The sequence below is a fragment of the Chlorocebus sabaeus genome, chromosome 12 (assembly GCF_047675955.1).
Source record: "Chlorocebus sabaeus isolate Y175 chromosome 12, mChlSab1.0.hap1, whole genome shotgun sequence".
Taxonomy (NCBI): domain Eukaryota; kingdom Metazoa; phylum Chordata; class Mammalia; order Primates; family Cercopithecidae; genus Chlorocebus; species Chlorocebus sabaeus.
In genome coordinates, this window is record NC_132915.1 from 91250314 (window position 1) to 91267313 (window position 17000).

General features: G+C 40.5%; 1 protein-coding gene across 8 annotated transcripts in view; it reads left to right on the top strand.

The window, feature by feature from the left end:
* CNTRL (centriolin) overlaps nucleotides 1-17000 on the top strand; it is a 96655-nt gene that overhangs the window by 59207 nt on the left and 20448 nt on the right. For all 8 annotated transcript variants that reach the window (XR_012094871.1, XM_007968214.3, XM_037984461.2 and 5 more), the window contains 10 exons: nucleotides 381-588; nucleotides 1083-1262; nucleotides 3199-3378; nucleotides 4147-4263; nucleotides 4545-4686; nucleotides 5412-5560; nucleotides 7923-8112; nucleotides 9408-9721; nucleotides 11756-11964; nucleotides 13992-14184. Coding sequence is in view for 7 of the 8 variants with exons in the window: in XM_007968214.3 (XP_007966405.3) it covers nucleotides 381-588; nucleotides 1083-1262; nucleotides 3199-3378; nucleotides 4147-4263; nucleotides 4545-4686; nucleotides 5412-5560; nucleotides 7923-8112; nucleotides 9408-9721; nucleotides 11756-11964; nucleotides 13992-14184 (1882 nt within the window). In the remaining variant the exon portion in view is untranslated. The remainder of the gene's footprint in view (nucleotides 1-380; nucleotides 589-1082; nucleotides 1263-3198; nucleotides 3379-4146; nucleotides 4264-4544; nucleotides 4687-5411; nucleotides 5561-7922; nucleotides 8113-9407; nucleotides 9722-11755; nucleotides 11965-13991; nucleotides 14185-17000) is intronic.

A 17000-nucleotide genomic window follows, 5' to 3' on the forward strand; every position in this document is an offset into this window, starting at 1 on the left:
TCTTTTTTTTTGGTATTTAAGGGTAATTTTTGGTATTTAAGAGTTTTTTTTTCTTGAAAGTTAATTATATATGGTCAGGAAGTAGAGCCACATTATACATTTTAAATAGAGAGGAAACATCAAAAGAAAACATAATTATTTCAAATATATGAAATGGACATTTATTTTTGGAGCAAATATTGTTAGCCTCATGTGAGCCTATGGTTTCAGAGTGGCGGCAGTCATTTGATAAAACAATAATTTGCACTTAGGAGATGGTCAGTAAATTGCTATAGATTGACACCAGTCCCTCCACACAGCTTTTTGCTCGAGCTAATGTTAATAGCATGTTTGCATCAAAAATTAAATGTCACATTTATACCATTTTTCCTCCTCACTAGCATCCATAGTCCTTCAGATGTCTTAGGGAAAAGTCTTGCTGATTTACAGAAACAATTCAGTGAAATTCTTGCACACTCCCAGTGGGAAAGAGATGAAGCACAAGTTAGAGAAAGAAAACTCCAAGAAGAAATGGCTCTGCAGCAAGAGAAACTGGCAACTGGACAAGAAGAGTTCAGGCAGGCCTGTGAGAGAGCCCTGGAAGCAAGAGTAAGAAAAGGACAAGAGGCACCTGGAGGGAAGTGTTTGGCAAATATTAATGTTTTTCAGCAAATTACAATGCTTCCTTTGTCATGTAAATACAACATAATTGTTATTTTCACTTATAACAAGTCAAGCTGGGTGTGACTAAAACTCAACCCTGAATGTGGTTATTATGTCAAAGTCAGGCTTGTTTGTGACATTGTATTTTCCTTGATTTGGAAGCAAAGGCAAGTTATTTTATAATAGGCAGGTAAATAATGCCACGTTCCTAGAGTATGGTGTGTTGCCAGAATCTGGTATTTTTTGATGTGATGATTTTAATGAAGAGGCAAACATTCAAATGACTCCTAGAGATCGTTCAAGATAAAACCATTCCTGACAACTCGTTAGTAAATAAGTTACAGCCTATAGTAAAATGGGTGATAATTCATAAAAAGTTTTAATTTTTCTTAAAACATATTTTGCCTAAAAATCATTCTTGAAATCTTATTTCTTCACAGATTAATTTTGATAAGAGACAACATGAAGCGAGAATCCAGCAACTGGAGAATGAAATTCACTATTTGCAAGAAAATCTAAAAAGTATGGAGGAAATCCAAGGCCTTACAGATCTCCAACTTCAGGAAGCTGATGAAGAGAAGGAGAGAATTCTGGCCCAACTCCGAGAGTTAGAGAAAAAGGTAGGGAAGGCTTGGAAAATGAGACACATAAGTACCTGCTGGCAGTGTTCTGCCCACTGGCAGCTAGGTCAGCTGAGACGGGTGCGATCTGTAGTCACCTCTGGCTGCATTGCTGGCACAGTGCTGAACCTGACCTGGGTGGGACCTGGATGCATGTCATTGAATCAAGAACCTAAGACCAGGTGTCATGGTAGATGGAAACAAGAGAATTGAGAATGTAAGGAGTGACTTTCGAGTTAATTAGGTGGTACTTAACAAATGATATTGGGAGGAGTTTGACTCCTTTGAAACCTCTTGTCCAATTGGACACATCCATGGAAAGTTACTTTTAAACTCCTCATCATCCTTTCTAATACCCCTGCCTCTCTTTGATGGCTTTTCTCCATTCCACCTCACCATCTACTCCCATTGTCACATTCTGGACTTTGTCAAGTTTAAAAATTGCACCCACCTCTGAAATCACAAACTGAAGTGTCTTGCTCTGATCATAACCGCTTATCTTGCTGGCATCCACACACTAAAAATTTCTCAACCTTATTGAGCTTCCAGTTCAATAGCCTCACCCCCACCTTTGCTGTCTGTTAAGCCCTTGTCTTTACTTTCTTACTTGTCCAACTTAAATTTTGTGGTCTATCAGCTATAACTTTTTTTTTTTCTCTACAAATATCCTCAAGTCCCTTGTCCTTTTCTACTGTTTTATTTCACTGACAAAACTGAAGCTCTCTGCTTTCTTTGGGCCTGCACTTACACTGGGTGTTCCTGGAGAAAAAAGTCACCCATCCAGTATAGTGGTGTCATTAAAAACTTATAGTTACCAATCTCAAATGGACAATATGACCCTTTCCTGTGGTGATCTTCCTCTCCCATGCCTCACTGTTTCACACCTTCTCATCCTCACACCTGCCGTCTGCTTTCTCCCAGCCTCAGTGAATGACTTGCTTTATCCTTCACTGAGAAGCCATCAGTTTCCAAGTCCTGTTGAATCCGTCTCTAAAATGTATCTGGAATATATGACCTTTTTCCTTCTCTGATGCTAGACACTTGTGCTGTCATCATCTCTCTTCTGGATGACTGCTGTGGCTGTCTGATCGATCTGTCACTTCTACTCATGACCCTGCTCTCCAGAGCTGCTAAGATGCTCTTTCTAAAATGTCAAGTGGCTATAATCAGTCTCCCCTCCAGTAGCTTCCTTTGTTCTTAGGAGTAAGGCCAAAATTCTTAAGCCTACGAGGCCTATGTGATTTGCCTCTATTTAGATCTCTCCTTTTCTCACTGTGCTTCTCCTTTCAGTTGCTCAAAAATGCCAAATTCAGGCCGGGCGCGGTGGCTCAAGCCTGTAATCCCAGCACTTTGGGAGGCCAAGACGGGCGGATCACGAGGTCAGGAGATCGAGACCATCCTGGCTAACACGGTGAAACCCCAACTCTACTAAAAAAATACAAAAAAATTAGCCGGGCGTGATGGCGGCGCCTGTAGTCCCAGCTACTCGGGAGGCTGAGGCAGGAGAATGGCGTGAACACGGGAGGCGGAGCTTGCAGTGAGCTGAGATCCGGCCACTGCACTCCGGCCTGGGTGACATAGTGAGACCCGTCTCAAAAAAAAAAAAAAAAAGCCAAATTCCTTTACTAACACCCTATGCCCAGGGCCTGATTTCAAAGGCAGGTTCATCCATGCCTTGGTGGTAGTGCCAGGAAATGTTTTTCCAGTAAATGGAAGAAGTTATGACCACTAAGATTCTTGACCAAGAAGACCTAGTTCAAGTTTCTCACAGTTTTGAGATCTATTATTTATTCAGTGGATATATGTGGAGTACCTCCTGTGTATCAAGTATTGTTCTAGGCAGCAGTGAACAGAGTCCCTACCCTCCTGGAGCTTACATCTGAATTCATTCCTGCCAAATAATTTATCAGTTTAATTAATGTTTCTTTTATTTTAGAAGAAACTTGAAGATGCCAAATCTCAGGAGCAATTTTTTGGTTTAGATAAAGAACTGAAAAAACTGAAGAAAGCCGTGGCCACCTCTGATAAGCTAGCCACAGCTGAGCTCACCATTGCCAAAGACCAGCTGAAATCCCTTCATGGAACTGTTATGAAAATTAACCAGGAGCGAGCAGAGGTGAGTTCACATGTACAGAACAGGTTTCCATCAGTGATGCTGCTGTCAAAAAATGTGGCAACTTGTATTATTGATCTTGTTATAAACATTGGTTATTTTACAAACCACTGTAAAGTTGTAAAGTTGTCTGTTTTTCTTAAGACCTACAGATTATAATCCCCCCACAACAACCCCCAATAATTTATTTTGTGCTGCCATGGATCCTGCATTCTACTGAGCCCTGAAAGGAATCATCAAATAAACATACTATCCCTACCTTTACGTGTAAGGATCTGCCTAGGGAGGTAGCTGTCAATATCTACCTGGACAAGGGTTCTTGAAGGATTGTCATATAATCCCTCTGAATCTCAAATTTTTCATCTTGTGCAGTCATGTGAAAATGTTACTTCATAGTATGACTCCTTACTGAGCTAATGGCTGTTACCATGCTTTATAGGATGCAAATGCTAATAAGATTAAGATAGCAGATCATAGGAGACAAAAATATCTAATGATGAGAGCCCAGAGAGACATAATCATGGAAGACTGTAGTAAAAGTACAAAAGTAAAAAAGCCTTTGCTCTTTCTGATGTCGCACCTTGGGGTTGGGGGCTGGGCAGGCAGCCCAACAATGGGAACAACACAGGAGAAGGTGGGGCTTGGGTGTGCGTTTTTATGAACAGCCTGGTCGGCAATGTGATGAAAGCAGAGGAATCAATCCAAGAGGAAGAAATGAAGAAAACAACCTGTGATAGCAGTGGTGCCTTTCTCATATCTCTGTCCCAGTAGGAGTTGCAGGAAGCAGAGAGGTTCAGCAGAAAGGCAGCACAAGCAGCCAGGGATCTGACCCGAGCAGAAGCTGAGATCGAACTCCTGCAGAATCTCCTCAGGCAGAAGGAGGAGCAGGTCAGTGTTGGTACCCAGAGACCTCCCCTTTATCAGATTCTTATCAGTTCCTAAAAGACAAAATTACTGTAGGTGATGTCTCAAAGAATTCTGAAGTGCAGTCAATAGTTAATCAGTACTTTATCCTCTACTGTGTGCCAGGCTTGGTGCAGTTTCTAAGTAATGCAGTTTCCTCACTGAGAAAGTGTAAATAAATATAGAATCATAATCAAGTTGAAAGGATAAATGTGTTTGGGAAAGAATGAATTCATTGGCAACTTTGTGTGATTTTTTTAAAATAGTTTCGACTTGGGATGGAGAAAACAGGTGTAGGTACTGGATCAAACTCACAGGTCCTAGAAATTGAGAAACTGAAAGAGACAATGGAACGACAAAGGATAGAGATTGCAAGGCTGCAGAATGTACTAGACCTCACCGGAACTGGTAAAGGATTGGGCTTTGATTTTTGGCAGTGGTTTTGTAGTTGTAAAATTAAATCATCTTGTTTGTTTTTTACCTTTAACTGTTACAAATCAATTCCATGCTTGATTTAGAGAGCTGTGGTAATTCGCTTAATAAGTAAAATCAGATAATTTTAAAAGTATTTTCTGTAAGTGTGTTACTGGGGGACTTGGTTGCCAAGACAGGAGTTTCGTATTTGTGGCCGGGCGCAGTGGCTCACGCCTATAATCCTAGCACTTTGGGAGGCCACGACGGGTGGATCGCTTGAGGTTAGGAGTTCGAGACCATCCTGGCCAACATGGTGAAACCCTGTCTCTACTAAAAAATACAAATATTAGCCGGGCGTGGAGGTGGGCACCTGTAAACCTAGCTACTCAGGAAGCTGAGGCAGGAGAATCACCTGAACCTGGGAGGGGGAGGTTGCAGTGAGCCAAGATTGGGCCACTGCCCTCCAGACTGGATGACAGTAAGACTCTGTCTCAAAATAAAAAAAAAAGAGAGCTTTGTATTTGTAATTTCAAAAGAAATAATGTTTACAAATCAGTTTATTTGCTTTTTTTTTTTTTTATTTACCAAAGAGCAGACTGAAAGTCAGCTTTGAGGAACTGATAAAATTAATTGGCTCTCATGGAATCTCTTTTATATTTTGAAAAAGAAAGGAAGTAAATGATTTCATATCAATTTCATAGAATGACTTTTCTTTACAGACAACAAAGGAGGCTTTGAAAATGTTTTAGAAGAAATTGCTGAACTTCGACGTGAAGTTTCTTATCAGAATGATTACATCAGCAGCATGGCAGATCCTTTCAAAAGACGAGGCTATTGGTACTTTATGCCACCACCACCATCATCAAAAGTAGGAATTCTGTGGTGTTGGGAATGTATAGTGAATTTTCTTGAAGAAAGTGTGACATTGTCCCCTTCCCCAAATTTATGAGCAGGTACCAAAAATGACATTTCTATGCTAAGCCGTGTATTGAGGTTCTGTAGTGTTTTTAATATTTGAGATGAAAATAGGGCTTTCTTGGGGAAGGTGACAGTTGGCTGTTCATACTCAGGTGGTATGTGTTAAGGTCCTTGAATGAGGATACTATAAGGGGAAAAGGTGATTTGAGCCCAGAGAGCCTGCTGAAATGGGCATAGAATTGTGCAGAACCTCTGACAGAAAAAAAGGCACCTGGATTTCATGTCCTTTTAACAAACATTCATTCAGTGCTTACTGAAGCCTAGGCCAAGTGGTAGGCAGTGGTGAGGCATCACATTGAATGATAAAGCCCCTGCTCTCAAAGAGCTCATTGGCCATGCCAGCATAATTGCAAAATGGTGACAACAGACCTGACCTGTATTTTCTAGTTGCAGAGAGATGTTAAGGATTCATCTGATGGGAAGTTCAGGAAGGAATGCTTCTCAAGCAGTGGTGTGGAGTCAGCACTTAACAAGCAGTGAGCGATGGACTTTTAGGAGGGAGGAAACAGCTTGTGTGGAATAGGAGAGTTATTGGCTTAGCAAAGACAAGTAGCTTTGTGGGACTAGAGGATTTATAGGAGCAGTGTCAGATGAGGCTGAAAAGTAGATTGGGGTGATGCCTTTTTTTTTTTTTTTTTTTTTTTTTTTGAGGTGGAGTCTTGCTGTGTCCCCCAGGCTGGAGTGCAGTGGTGTGATCTCGGCTCCCTGCAGCCTCCGCCTCCTGGGTTCAAGCAGTTCTCCTGTGTTAGCCTCCTGAATAGCTGGGATTATAGGCACGCGCCACCATGCCTGGCTAATTTTTACATTTTTAGTAGAGACAGGGTTTTGCCATGTTGGCCAGGCTGGTCTCAAACTCCTGACCTCAGGTGATTTGCCCACCTCGGCCTCCCAAAGTGCTGGGATTACAGGCATGAACCATCACTGTGCCTGGCCTGAGGTCATGCTTTTTTTAAAGGGCCTTAGACTCTCTTACACTTAATTATATAGGCCATGGGAAATGGGTTGTGTACTAAAATGATCAGAGCTGTAGTTTAGGAATAATATTCTGGCTAGTACAGAGACTATACTTGTGGTAGGGTGAGCTTTCCGTGGGGCTCTTTGAACTGATTGAGGTAAAGAGTAGAAGCCAGAGCTAGATCAGTGGATCTGGGAAAGAGGAGATGAGATTAAAAGATGTTAAAGAGAAACGGTCAGAGCCTGGGACCTGAATGTGGGAAGTGAGGAGAAGACTGTAGGCTATATTCATCCAAAACAGAGGGGGGCCTGGTGCCATCCTGCTAGAATCAGCCGATGAGCAATAGTCAGGGAGAAGCAGCTCAGACACACTAGGATCCCAGGGCTGTGTAGACTTAACCAGACCCCTGAAGAGCAGAATCTTAGATTCTCCCAGCAATCCTAAAGGAAGCCAACTCCTTGATACAACCAGAGTTGCAGGTGGAAGCAGTATAAATTAGAGCAAAACATATAAGCCTGAGCTGGGTGAAGGTTTAGAGGATGTACCTACAGACTGGGAAGGAGAAAGAGGGTAGCAGAGTAGAGCTTTAAAGCCATGCCAAGCTCCCAGGACAACAGAAGACTGGTGTCCCCAGATTTCTTCGAAGTTCACAGGTTTCCTTTGCCTCAGTTGCTGGGCCATTAAGGATGAGGTTAAAAACAAAACAAAACAAAAAACCACTAGGAAAAATTACTACAGAGAGAACAGAGGCTGACACCCAGGAGTCTGATCACTATGGAGAACTTACTTTCGTTTCTGTCTCTTGGGGAGTTGCTGCATGAAATTAACCCAAACTACCAGATAACATGCTTTTTCCATTTTGGTATGGCCAAGGACTTGTGATTTCTAGAACATTGTACCAAAAGAGAGGATAGGAGATGGGTGTTTTAAAATGGCTTTTGAAAGGATAAATAGACATTAATTTGGTTGCTTTCACCACACTTTGAGCCCTTCACTTTCACAGACCAGTCTGATGTGACCCCAGCCATTACCCACACAGCCCTCCTTTCTGCCTGGCTTCCCTGACACTGCCATGTCGATCAAGTCCAGAGGGATGTTAATAAACTGAATTGTGTATGGAACTGCAGTTTATGTGACTGTGTAATCACCTCACTTCTGTGAAAAATAAGGATAATGAAAAGAAACCAAGTTCTTTCTCAACCTTGCTACATCTCAACTTTGCTCTAGACTTTGACATTTCTTAAAATCAGCCTTTCTGTTTGTAATAGATAGTGTGCTTTGCTGTCATTTGTTTTAGGTTTCCAGCCATAGTTCCCAGGCCACCAAGGACTCTGGTGTTGGCCTTAAGTACACAGCCTCAACTCCTGTTAGAAAACCATGCCCTGGGCAGCAGGATGGGAAGGAAGGCAGTGGACCTCCCCCTGCCTCAGGATACTGGGTTTATTCTCCCATCAGGAGTGGGTTACATAAATTGTTTCCAAATAGAGGTAAGTCAAATCACATAGGAAAGTTGCATTTCTCTTGCCCGTTTAATAACCTTTTATTGATTCCCTGAAATCCCTAAGTCACAGTCCAGACTCCTTAGCTAGCTCCATAAGGTCTTCTGTGATCTGGTCTTGGCCAGTGACCTCTTCTCGTCATTTTAAACCCTGTCTGGAATGTCCTTCCTCCTTCCCTTCCCATGCTGCTGCCTACTTATCCTTCAGCAAGACCTAGGTCCTCAAACAATGCTCCTGAATGGAGCTTTCTTCCACCCTGCTTCACCCAGGCTGACTAAGCAGCCTCTTTGACTGTACTGGAGCATGGTGTCTTGTGTCTGTGCATCATGGCATTAATCTCACCTTCCTAAAATGAAGTGTTATGGGTCTGTCTTCCAAAGCTCTGGGGGAAGAGTCAGACCTGAGTAAATCTTTTTCACTTATTAGCTGTGTGGTCTTCGGCTAATTATTTAGCTTCTGAAACTGTTAATCTGTAAAATGTGAATATGACCTTCTGAGAATTTGTTCATTCAGAAACTTTTTTTTTTTTGAGATGGAGTCGCGCTCTGTCACCGGGCTAGAGTGCAGTGGCACCATCTTGGCTCACTGCAACCTCTGCCTCCCGGGTTCAAGTGATTCTCTCTCCTGCTTCAGTCTCCCGAGTAGCTGGGATTACAGGCGTGCACCACCATGCCTGGCTAATTTTTGTATTTTTAGTAGAGATGGGGGTTTCACCATATTAGACAGACTGGTCTCCAACTCCTGACATCAAGTGATCCACCTGCCGCGGCCTCTCAAAGTGCTGGGATTACAAGCATGAGCCACGCATGTGGCCAGGAAGTGTTTATTGAGTGTTTATTGTGTGCCTGTGTTCTAGGTTCTCTGTTGTCAGTGATCAGCAAACATATTTTCTGGTTTTAGGGCAGATAAGTTAGTAAGCTATCACATTGGAGAGTGTTAAATGTCATGACAGTGGTAAACACTGAGTGCTGTGAGATCTTGTATGTAGCATGAATTAGATACCCAGATGGTCACTTAATAAATTAATGAATAAATTAATGAATGCAGAAACAAACCAACAGATAAACTTAAGAAAAACTCAAGTATCAGCCATAGAAAATACTTTGAATCCATGTTTTGAGCTGCTTTTCAAAAGTAGTTTTGACCTTTTTTTCAGTTTTATTCTCACATCTCCAGTATCTTGGCTTAAATGCTGCTGTTCTCTACTAAATTTGTTTACCTGGTAAACCATGGGGGTAAAACACTCTTTTGTTTAATAAACTCTTCTGTTTATTTCTTTGAAGATGCAGACAGTGGAGGAGATAGTCAGGAAGAGAGTGAGCTGGATGACCAAGAAGAACCCCCATTTGTGCCTCCTCCTGGATACATGATGTATACTGTGCTTCCTGATGGTTCTCCTGTACCCCAGGGCATAGCCCTGTATGCACCACCTCCTCCCTTGCCAAACAATAGCCGACCTCTCACCCCTGGCACTGTTGTTTATGGCCCACCTCCTGCTGGGGCCCCCATGGTGTATGGGCCTCCACCCCACAACTTCTCAATCCCCTTCATCCCTATGGGTGTGCTGCATTGCAACGTCCCTGAACACCATAACTTAGTAAGTGGAAAGACATACAACTCTCTTTCCACACTGCTTCCATGGGTGACTGATAAGGGTATATACTTAATGAGTTGACCTGTTTATGACTGGATTATATGGCAAAGGTGTGTTTGTAAGGCTGATGTTTAGAACTGTGCAAGCATTCTCTTACTAAAATTTCTCTTCTAAAAGCAATGGTGTGTGCCTATAGTCTGAGCTACTCAGGAGACTGAGACAAGAGGTTTGCTTGAGCCCAGGAACTCAAGGCCAGCCCCGGTAACAGCAAAAAATGAAAACCAAAAAAACAAAAATACCATGTACAGGAGTTAGGGTCTCAGGCCAATCTACAAACCTGGGTTAGCCATTTAATAAATGTTTTCAGTCCAGAAGTTTACCATTTTTATAAAGCTTATATATTTTTCTATTGACAGGTGTTATATTAATGTGTATGTATATATTCACTTACTAGTGCCTGTACTTGTACACATACACATATGTATAATATGAGTGTATACACATACATGTATGTGCACGTGTATGCACACAGGTATGGACAGCATACAATAAGGTTTTGGTGGGGATTATCTCTAGGTGGTAGGATTTATTTATTTTTTATTTTCATAGTTTATATTTTGATGAGGATAAGGTTTTGGTGGGGATTATCTCTAGGTGGTGGGATTTATTATTTATTTTCATAGTTTATATTTTATTGTACATAATATTTTGTATTCTGTTTTTCCTACTTAATGTTATAAGCATTTGCCCATGTTATAAATGTTATAAGCATTTGACTGTATAAATGTCTTTAAACAGTATTTTAATGACTGTACAACATTTCTATATTTGTAGGTACTGTAGCTGACCTAAATTCTTACTGTATCTCTTATTCTTAGGCTAGATTCTAAGAAATAATTATTTCCTAATCACTAGATTACTTTGTTTTTCTTTTTTCTTTTTTTTTTTGAGACAGACTTTCTCTCTGTCGCCCAGGCTGGAGTGCAGTGGCACAATCTTGGCTCACTGCAACTTCCGCCTCCTGGGTTCAAGCGATTCTCCTGCCTCAGCCTCCCGAGTAACTGGGATTAGAGGCACCCACCAGCATGCCCGGCTAATTTTTATATTTTTAGCAGAGACGGGGTTTCACTATGTTGGCCAGGCTGGTCTCGAACTCCTGACCTTGAGTCATCGCCTGCCTCGACCTCCCAAAGTGCTGGGATTACAGGCATGAGCCACTGCGCCCAGCCTCATTAGATTACTTTCTGATTTTTTTGGTTCTAGAGAAATAAAATACAATCTAAGCTCCTCCTTCAGACTCAGAACACCTGGAGCCTTTGTTTTTTCCTTCCTCTCTTGGCAGATTGAGTGGAAGATAAACTAGGACACATATCAAGTCCACCAGTACCATTGTAATAAGTCAGACTAGTTTTAGAGGGTCTGTGTGCATTTACAAGTTTAACTATAGTAGTCACTCGTATTCTCTTAAAGTTTTTTCTTGCACGTTGTAATTTGTAACAATTTCTTTCTATTCAGCATTTATTGATAATCTCTTAAACTGGTTCTTTTACTCTCCAAGCTTACCCGGCCGTTTATATAGTTTCTCAGGTGTACTTTTATACTTCCCTACGTTTGCATATGTTACTCTTCAGCCTAGGTCTTTCCTCTTTCATTCATTCTTCAAAACCCAGGCAAAACACCTCTTCTTCTGGGCAGGCTTCTCAGAAAACGTTTCTCCCATGTGTCCAGAGGAGGGAGAGACTTCTGTCTAGAAAGTCTTCTGTGCTAGACACCGAACTCTTTGGAGGCAGAGGTTATCCACAAGAGGCTTGGCGAATGTTTCTCAATCATAGTCAGACTGTTTGAAAAATTAAAGGTTCTATTTGTCCATCAATTTCATCTGTGACATTTAACTTTTTATACCAAAGCCTTATAATCTACCATCATTTTTTGGGTCATTGATACTACTTTAACCAGAGTTAATTTCAGCTTTTGGCAGGAAAGAGAGGAAACATCCTGTGATGTTTCAGCTCTGCATTTTTCCCCTTCTTCATTCAGGAGAATGAAGTTTCTAGATTGGAAGACATAATGCAGCATTTAAAATCAAAGCAGCAGGAAGAACGGTGGATGAGAGCATCCAAGCGGCAGTCCGAGAAAGAAATGGAAGAACTGCATCATAATATTGATGATCTTTTGCAAGAGAAGAAAAGCTTAGAGCGTGAAGTAGAAGAATTACATAGAACTGTCCAGAAACGTCAACAGCAAAAGTAATTAATATATTTTTTATAATTCAGACAAATGCGATATTAGTTCATTAATGCTGTCGAATAGAACTTTCTGTAATCTTGGAATGTTCTTGATCTTCTGTCCAAAACAGTAACCACAAGCTCAATGTGGCTGTTGAGCACTTGAAATGTGGCTGATGGAGCTGAGGAACAAAATTTAATTTCAATTAATTTAATAGCCACATATTGAGTACCACATTGAGCAATACAGTTCTGAGTTCTTTTGGCCAATAATATAAATCAGTTCTTCTTGTAGTCCCTCTTGAAGAGTGGTATAACCATTTCCCCTCTCCAGTTACCCTAGCTAAAAATATGGCAGGGGTTCTCAACTCTTTCTCTTCCGTTACTCTCCTATGTTTCCAGTTGGTCTCTAAATCCTGGTGACTGCATCCAGAGAGCTCTCAAACTGGTCCCTTTCTGTCATCTCCCCTTCTCTAGCTTTTAATTACTCTCATCCTAGCGATTGTAATAGTTTCCACACTGGCCTTCCATGTCTTCTCTCTTGGTCTACACTGTATCTTGACACACTGCAAATCTGACTGTTCCACTTTCCCATGTGATTCTCAGTACCATCAGAATATACACGGCCCTTCTCCATCTGAAACCTACCTGTCTTTTTCTTTTATCACAGTGTTGGGTCTGGCTCACTGCTTTCCTGTGGTTTCCCTGAACACCACGTTTTCTCCTGCCTCTACACCTTTGCTTGTACTGTCTTCTGCCTGCTGACCCCCCTGCCTAACTCCAACCTGTCTTCAAAATAAAGGTCAGAGATCCCCTCTCTTTTTTTTCCTCATTAAAAGCCTATTTCTTCTCAGGTGCCCACAATTGAAGGTTAGCAACCTTGGTCATAGCACTGTTCACACAATGTTGTGTGGAGCCCAGGAGCTCCTTGAAGGCAGTAGCTGGACCTCCATCTCTGTGTCCCATCACCTGTCATAGGATCACTTAGTGAATGCAACATCTGTTGATTGGGTTAATTATGCAAAAGCCTATCTGTTGCAGAAGTCCATGAATTATGACAGTTCCCCAGTTTTTGCCATTTAACCCAGACTGGCCCAGACCCCAGGGTGGTAGGGAGGCCTGCAGAGGACACAAGTAAGAAAGACGTGGTTGCTTCCATCTGGTAGCAGACATGTGACTAACAGTCTTGGCAAGTGAAAGCAAGGGCCACACCTAAAAGATAGGGGCTAGACGTTTGAAGGTTAGGCAGATGGTTGTATCTGTTATTTTTGTGGGTATACACATTGGGGAGTGGAATTTTTTTATTCTGAGGTATTTTGGAGGGAGGTGATAGGGTGGTAGGATCGCCACTTCTTTTCATAGTTGTAAAAGTGTAATAAATACTATTCTAGGAAGTTTGGATAACACAAAAATGTTCCAAGAAAAAAGTAAAAATCATATGTATGCCTTCATTTAAAGAGAAAGAATCTGTTAAATGTTGAATTTATTTTCATATTTTTCTGTCATGCAGTGATAGATAATCTAATTTTTAAATAATTTTGTCATGTTAGCCTTAAGATATTGAATTGTGTGTCACGGTTTTTGATATGTCAAATGTTGTCACCAGAGTTTTACTTTAGCCGAATGGAATAAATCACAAAATCAGGTAGTCTTCAGGGCAGCCTATAAACTGCCCTTGAAGGATAGTTTTGAGGGAATGGATGAATATTGTGGTAGTGGTTTGCTTTATTTTTGTACCTCAAGAGAATAGAAGTATCAACATTTTCTTGGTCAAGAGATGACAACACAATAATCTTTGTTGTTATATTTAAAAGGGCAAACAATTCCATGTCATGCATTTTACATATTATGCATTTATTGCCAATAAGAATTCCATGTTTAATAAAATCGTAAACATAGACCTTGAACAGAATCAAATGTAGCAGTCTTTCTTATCTATTCTCATATAAAATTAGAAAATCATTGTAGATCTTTTTAGTAGTTAGGCTACAAGTACCTATATTGTCTACATTTACAATTTTTTAATGGGTGTGTTTATTATTTTTTAGGGACTTCATTGATGGAAATGTTGAGAGTCTTATGACTGAATTAGAAATAGAAAAATCACTCAAACATCATGAAGATATTGTAGATGAAATTGAGTGCATTGAGAAGACTCTTCTGAAACGTCGCTCAGAGCTCAGGGAAGCTGACCGACTCCTGGCAGAGGCTGAGAGTGAACTTTCGTGCACTAAAGAAAAGGTATGTCTTGTTGTGGTTTGGGGTGTGAGCTCAGTGTGGGTGAGTCAGCTTACTATCTGCATGAAGGACTAGAAAGAGAGTGTGTGTGCTAAGAGGACAGTTGTCCAAGTCAGACAGCCAGGTTCCGGGCTGGATTCTGCTAGTTAAGGAGATGTGAGAATTTGTCATATAAGTCCCCTGGCTTTGCTTTTCTTATCTTTAAATTCAGGCTAAGAATATGTAGGCTTTTCAGCATGGATTAAATAAAACAGCATATTTAAAATTCCTGAAGTTACTTAGTTCCTAGCACACCCCACCTCCTTATCTTGTGTGTCTTTTATATCTAATTATTTGGATTCTGCTGTGTTTTTAAAAATAGGTCAATCTTTATATTCTTATTAAACTACAATGGACCTCACAAGTATTACTTTGGTCTTCAAGTTGATAATGATACAAAATATTTTTTGGTCTGAGATAATATTCTTTTATTTTTTGAGACGGTGTCTCACCTAGGCTGGAGTGGAGTGGTGCAATCTCAGCTCACTGCAACCTCTACCTCCCTGGTTCAAGCGATTCTCCTGCCTCAGCCTCCTGAGTAGAGACGGGGTTTCACCATGTTGGCCAGGCTGGTTTTGAACTCCTGACCTTGTGATCCTGCCTCGGCTTCCCAAAGTTCTGGGGTTACAGGTGTGAGCCACTGCGCCTGGCCCGATAATATTCTTTAGACTACAACACAGAGGGAAGTTGGGGAGAAAAAGGAGTTACCTGTTATTGAGCCACTGCTATGGCTACGCATGGCCATTTTGTAAATGTTTCGTTTAACTTTCCTGGCAGCCCTGTAGGATGATGTTAGCTTGGTTTACTGATGTAGCTCAGAGAGGCTCATTACTGGCCCAGGGTCACATAGCCAAGGGCTCTTTTAATTAGATGAGAATTCCAGGATGAAAAGAGTTCCTTACCCACATGAAACACCTCAGGAACTATTATTTTTATTTTGCTATTTCAACATGAATATATTTAAATTAAAAACAATCTATTACCTAGGAACTAAATTGTTTATTAAAGAAATTCTGTGAGTAATTAAAAATGGAAAAAGTCCTTTTCTTTTCAGATGAGCTGTTCCTTCTGTTGTCATATGTTGGATTACTGTGAGAGAAAATAGATGTGAGCAGAACTAGAGGAAAAAAATATCACTGGTATAATAATATATAATAAGATATATTATTTTGATGATGTATCTTCAAAATATCACTGGTATATTTTGATTATATATTTTGGTATATTTTGGTTATATATTAATATATATAGGTATATATATATATAAAATCATCAAAAGAAAATTGATGGCAGCAGTAGTAGGCAGAGGTAGTAAGTGAACCAAAGCTGATAAATTCTTTCACCTTATCCTCCCAAAATGACTCAGGGAGGCAGCTTGGTAAGGAGGAGGAGAAAGAAAGTGTGGCGTTTTGTAAGGAGTGTGCCAGATGTGTTAAAACCTGACATAGAAGGAGACAAAAAACTATTTGGTGGCTTTTCTGGAATGCCTAGCGAGTTTTGTCCAGTGCTTTGCTGATGAAACTGACAGAAACAAGCTATCTGAAATGGAAAGACGTATGGTGAAATATGTAGCTCTCTGGGAGCTTGCCAACCCTTTTGCATGCATGCAGATATTTAATAGACAAATTTAACATACGGACTCCTCTGGCTTTAGTACACTGGCAGACTTCAGTTTTTTTTTTTTTTTTTTTTTTTTTTGGCTGAAGGTGAGTCACTGCTCAACCAAGTGCAAACCACACTCTATTTTTGGAACTTTTGATGTCATTGTTTTAAGCATCTTATGTTGGGCAGAAAAAGAAACCAAGTTGATTAAAAAAAAAATTGTGGGCCGGGCACAGTGGCTCACACCTGTAATCCCAGCACTTTGGGAGGCCGAGGCAGGTGGATCACGAGGTCAGGAGATCAAGACCATCCTGGCTAACACAGTGAAACCCCATCTCTACTAAAAATGCAAAAAAATTAGCCAGCGTGGCGGCAGGCGCCTGTAGTCCCAGCTGCTTGGGAGGCTGAGGCAGGAGAATGGTGTGAACCTGGGAGGCGGAGCTTGCAGTGAGCCGAGATCACGCCACTGCACTCCAGCCTGGGTGACTGAGTGAGACTCCATCTCAAAAAAAAAAAAAAAAAAAAAAAAAAAAAAAAAAAAAAAAAATTGTGTTTTTACCAACTCTTATATAGGAAGATTTTAAACATTTGCAAAGTATTTAATGTTTGTGTTTGTCAGCCATAATTACATTATCACCAGATCAATGCATTTTTACTTCACTTGATAATGACTATAGAGTACAGCAAGAATTTCTGTGTGGAGAGAATCTTGGTAAAATCACTTCATTACCACTTAGTTGGGTAGATAGTTTTAATATTTTAAATGATATAATAGTATTACAGATTATTTTGAAATAAAAAGCGTCTTTAGTTCCACTACTTTCAAGTGACTACTTTTATATAGTCTTTCTGTCTTTATTGACATGTGTAGTTTTACATAGTTGCTCTCACAGTGCTTATTATCATTTTATTTTTCTCAGCCAACATAGTATTAACTTTCTTCTGTGTTGCTACATTGTCATCTGATCATTTTAAAGGCTACACAGTATTCCACTTTGTTAATGCATTATCACAATTATTATCATTGTCAGGTCTTATATTATTATACAATGAGCATTTTTCTGTAGTAGTTCTTTGCTTCTGAATTATTTACCAAGAATTAGAGTTATAGTGAATGGACATTTTTATGTCTTTCTGTATCATCTTGTTTTCCAAAAGAGATGTACTGGTTTACATGG